The sequence below is a fragment of the Phaseolus vulgaris genome, chromosome 7, assembly GCF_000499845.2.
Source record: "Phaseolus vulgaris cultivar G19833 chromosome 7, P. vulgaris v2.0, whole genome shotgun sequence".
In the NCBI taxonomy this organism is placed as follows: domain Eukaryota; kingdom Viridiplantae; phylum Streptophyta; class Magnoliopsida; order Fabales; family Fabaceae; genus Phaseolus; species Phaseolus vulgaris.
This window is the reverse complement of record NC_023753.2, coordinates 2,982,417-2,987,124: the sequence shown is the minus strand read 5'-3', so window position 1 is coordinate 2,987,124 and position 4,708 is coordinate 2,982,417. Positions and strand designations below refer to the sequence as shown.

Sequence of the window (4,708 nt, the reverse complement as noted above, 5' to 3'; positions counted from 1 at the left end):
TTTCTGTGCTTAATTTCTCAGAACTGAATATGCATACATTCCAAAAGATATATTTTGTTCATCTTTAACATCTCTAATTCTTTTTTTATATTTGTTTATAAAAAAGTTGGTTGCAGTAGAGAATATATTATTCTATTGATCTAACATTAAAACAATGAATTTAATAAAATTTGAGGATGGATGGTTAATTTGTATTTTGAAAGGCTTCATGGTTCTGTATTAGATGACATAAATAAGGCTTGCATGTGACATGCATAGAATAGATAACCATTGATGTTTCAGAAAGAAGTCTTATGAGGTAGTTTCAATCACACAAATCAAGTTATCTTTTTCCTATGCACACGTCTTCTCCTGTCTTGTCCTTTCACTCACTTCTTCTTCTTTCTTTTTTTTTTTTACCAGCTTTTTTACTTTTTATGGCAAATACATTAACCACCAAAAGAACTCACTCATAAGTGATTTGAATGGTCTGATAGTGACTTGAAAAAAATATTAAACATGTTTTTCGTTGATATAGTTTTAAGTAAAAATGATTTTACTTTCTAATTCCAAATTTAGATATGTTAAATACTTATAATAATTAAATTATTCTCAACTTTTTTTACGTCACAAATAAATAAATTCTCAATTTATAATACTAAAATATTTTATGCTGTATTATAATATAATTTACATTCATTTTAATAATTTTTTTAATATAAGTATTAAGAGTTCTAAAGTTTGTTCTATAGATAAAAAACTATTTTTCTCTAATAAAACACATATTTAACCAAAAAATAATAATACATTAAACATATATTTATATCTATTTATTTAATTTTTGTTATGGAGGAGGAAAGATAAGTGATTTGTGATATATGCATGTTTTGTATCCCTCTATTTTGATTTCCATTTGCAACGAATAAAAATGGAAGTTGAAGTTGAGAAGTAAGTATCTTGGGGTAGTAGAGGGAGAAATGTGAGAAATGTTGGGGTCATATTTGTTTATTTCACTTCTTTTAACACATGCTTCCACACAAAATTCAGGATTTTATCATTCTTTTACAGTCTACCAATTCATGTGTATGAAAATCATGTTCTATTCACATGTGAACTTCAAAGTTCTTTTATACCTTAATATATATTGGATTCAAAGATGTTTACTTTGTGATTAAAGTTTGAGCTTTGTGATTAAAGATGTTTACTTTGTTCCTGAACTTAGAAACAATTTGCTAAGTGTGGGACAACTTCAGGAGAAGGGTCTTGCAATTCTTATCAACAATGGATCGTGCAACCTGTATCATCCAGATAAAGGGCTGATTGCACACACAAAAATGAGTGCAAATCGAATGTTTGTGCTCATAAATGAAAGCTCATCAGCAACTAAACCACAGTCAGAAGAGTGCTTACTCGCTAGCTCCTCCGACCTCTCATATATCTGGCACCAGCGGTATGGACATTTGAGTTTCAAAGCACTGAAAACTTTGCAATCTAAGAAGATGGTACATGGGCTGCCACAGCTGAAAGATTCAAAGGTAACATGCACTGACTGTTTCGCTGGAAAGCAACATCGAAACGCAGTCCCAAAGAAAAATAAATGGAGAGCAAGCAAGGTGTTGGAGCTCATTCATGCAGACATTTGTGGTCCTATTGATCCCATATCCAATAGTGGGAAAAGGTACGTCCTATGCTTCATCGATGATTATAGTCGTAAAGCATGGGTGTATTTGTTGCTTGAGAAGTCAGAAGCCTTGGAATGTTTCAAAAGCTTCAAGAAGATAGTTGAAAAGGAAGCAGAAAGGTCCATTAAATGTTTGAGGGCAGATAGAGGTGGTGAATTCGTTTCATCCAATTTCAAAGCTTTCTGTGAAGAAGGGATCAAGCGACAACTCACTACAGCATACACTCCTCATCAAAACGGTGTTGTCGAGAGGAAGAATAGAACGATAATGAACATGGTGCGTTGCATGTTAGCTGCCAAAAAGATGTTGTAAAAGAAGAAAAATGGAGGATGGCTATGGACAGTGAAATAAGCTCCATTGAGAAAAATAAAACTTGGGAGCTTGTGGATCTTCCACCCAAAGCTAAGACCATTGGAGTAAAGTGGATCTTCAAGACGAAGCTGAATGAGCACGGTGAAGTTGATAAATATAAAGCCCGATTGGTGGCAAAGGGATACTCTCAACAACAAGGGATTTATTTCACTGAAGTTTTTGCTCCTGTGGCTTGAATGGACACTGTCAGATTGATATTGGCACTTGCAGCTTGTAGAGGGTGGACCATTTTTCAGTTAGATGTCAAATATGCATTTCTCCATGGTGAACTAAATGAGGATGTTTACATAGATCAACCAAAGGGGTACATAAAGAAAGGAAGTGAGCACAAAGTGTACAAGCTTCATAAAGCTCTTTACGGCCTAAAGCAAGCTCCTAGAGCCTGGTTTAGTCGGATTGAATCTCATTTCACTGAAGAAGGTTTCAGCAAGTGCCCAAATGAGCAAACATTGTTCACTAAGAGAAGCAGTGAAGGTAAACTTCTAATTGTTAGCATTTATGTGGATGACTTGATTTACACAGGAGAGGATGAAGACATGATGGCTGATTTCAAAAATTCCATGATGAAAGCTTTTGACATGACTGGCTTAGGGAAGATGAGGTTCTTCCTTGAATTGAAGTGCTGCAAAAACCAAATGGAATTTTATCTGCCAAAGGAAATATGCAACTGATGTGCTGAAGCTTTTCGGAATGTCGGATAGCAAACCTGTAACTAATCCTATTGTTCCAGGTTTTAAAATTAGTAGAGATACCAATGGAGCTGAAGTTGATGACACTTACTACAAGCAAATTGTTGGAAGCTTAATGTATCTTACGACTATACGCCCAAACATTATGTTCAGTGTGAGCTTGATCAGTAGGTACATGTCAAAACCAACTGAGTTACATTTGCAAGCTGCTAAGAGAATTTTACGTTATTTGAATGGAACAACAAATCATGGTATTTTTTACAAGAAGGGAGAGGAAAAAGAGTTGCTTGTATTCACAGACTATGCTGGTGATGAAGAGGATTCTAAAAGCACATCAGGTTATGTTTTCTTATTGAGTTCGGGTGCGGTTTCTTGGATGTCAAAAAAGCAGCCAATTGTTGCACTTTCAACCACCGAGGTGGAGTTCGTGGCTGCTGCTACTTGTGCGTGCCAGGCTATATGGATCAGAATGGTCTTAAAAGGCCTAAATCATGTTCAACACAAAGGCACCATCATTATGTGTGACAATACCTCCACAATTAAACTCTCAAAAAATCCAGTAATGCATGGAAGAAGCAAACACATCAGAGTGCGTTTTCATTTTCTTAGAGACCTTGTGAAAAGTGAAAAAATTGAGTTAGTTCATTGTGGAACTCAAAAACAAGTTGCTGATGTGATGACCAAAGCATTGAAAGTTGGAAGCTTTTCAAAAAACTTAGAGAGAATATGGGAATGTGTAGTCTCACTGAGATAAACTAACTGCAATTTGCAGCTAGTTTAAGGGAGGGTTTGAAGAGGTCTTTGTTAGTTATAGTTTGTTGCTTGATATTAGGAGCCTTTCGTTTTCTGTTTCGATAAGTCCTTATTAGTAGGAAAATTAGTTATCTTTAATTTGTTTTTTTAGCTGTTTATCTTTAGCTATTTTCTTGTAACCTGTTATCTTGTAAAGGTTATATAATGCCATTTTGAGATTGAATAAGATGAGGATCAGTTTGCTAACAAATTTACTTGTAGCAACAATTCTAGTTTTACAAATTGATTCTACATCTTTTACGTGTACCAATTCATGTGTATGAAAATCATGTTCTATTCACATGTGAACTTCAAAGTTCTTTTAGAACCTTACAATTTATAAAAAGTTTTAATATATATTGGATTCAAATTGTTTCACTTTTTAAATTTATTATTTAGATATGACCTTTTTATTTTTTTAATGTAATATTTTAGTTGCTTATTATATATAAAAATTACTATATCAATGTCTGTCTACCTTGATCAAAGATAAATCTTATTTACATCTACTACAAAATAACTCAGCCGTCGAGGAAAAGGAAAAATGAAAAACATTAATTAATAAATAGTTTTGACCCCATTAATATAAAATAAAAAATAATAGTCTTAAATATTAGTAGTGTTAACACACACAAAATTAATTACTATAAACTAAGAAATGTCATCCCATAATATAAGTATGTATTTCCCGTGTTCTATTGAGGTGAAGAAAGAAAGCATAGAGTTACGGAAAGAAATTGTCGCCTCCTAAGCTAATAAAAATATGTGTGGAGGGTAAGTGTTTGGTGTGTGAGGTTATTGGGTTGGTTTTGCGATCAGATACTACCTTTTTTTTTCAGCAGTTACTTCTTGCATCCCTATATTTTTCTTTCTGCACCCCATAAGGTTCGCAAAGACAAAATTGTTCTTACATCAAATTGTATATTTTTTTTTTATTCCGGATTATGAAATTCGGTAAATTTTTGGATTGACGTTTTCGGTAAAATTTCGGATTGGCGCGTCCAGTAATCTCCCAGATTGGTGCTTCCGGTAATACATGAATCACAGTGTTAATCCAAAATAAAAAAAATTCAAAACATCCATAATTGAAAAAACCATAATCTATAATTCAAAATATGTATTCTGGATTCAAAAATCCATAATTGAAAAAAATCATTCCGAATCCACCAATCCGTAATATAAATTAGGCTTCTA

The 4,708-nt window shown here is 33.3% G+C and overlaps 1 protein-coding gene across 1 annotated transcript; it reads left to right on the top strand.

Annotated features, from left to right (window-relative positions):
• The first annotated feature begins 2,723 nt into the window (after window positions 1-2,723).
• On the top strand, window positions 2,724-3,476 carry LOC137827966 (secreted RxLR effector protein 161-like). Its single transcript, XM_068634351.1, has one exon. It carries the CDS (start codon window positions 2,724-2,726, stop codon window positions 3,474-3,476), a length of 753 nt encoding a protein of 250 aa, XP_068490452.1.
• The last annotated feature ends 1,232 nt before the right edge of the window (window positions 3,477-4,708 follow it).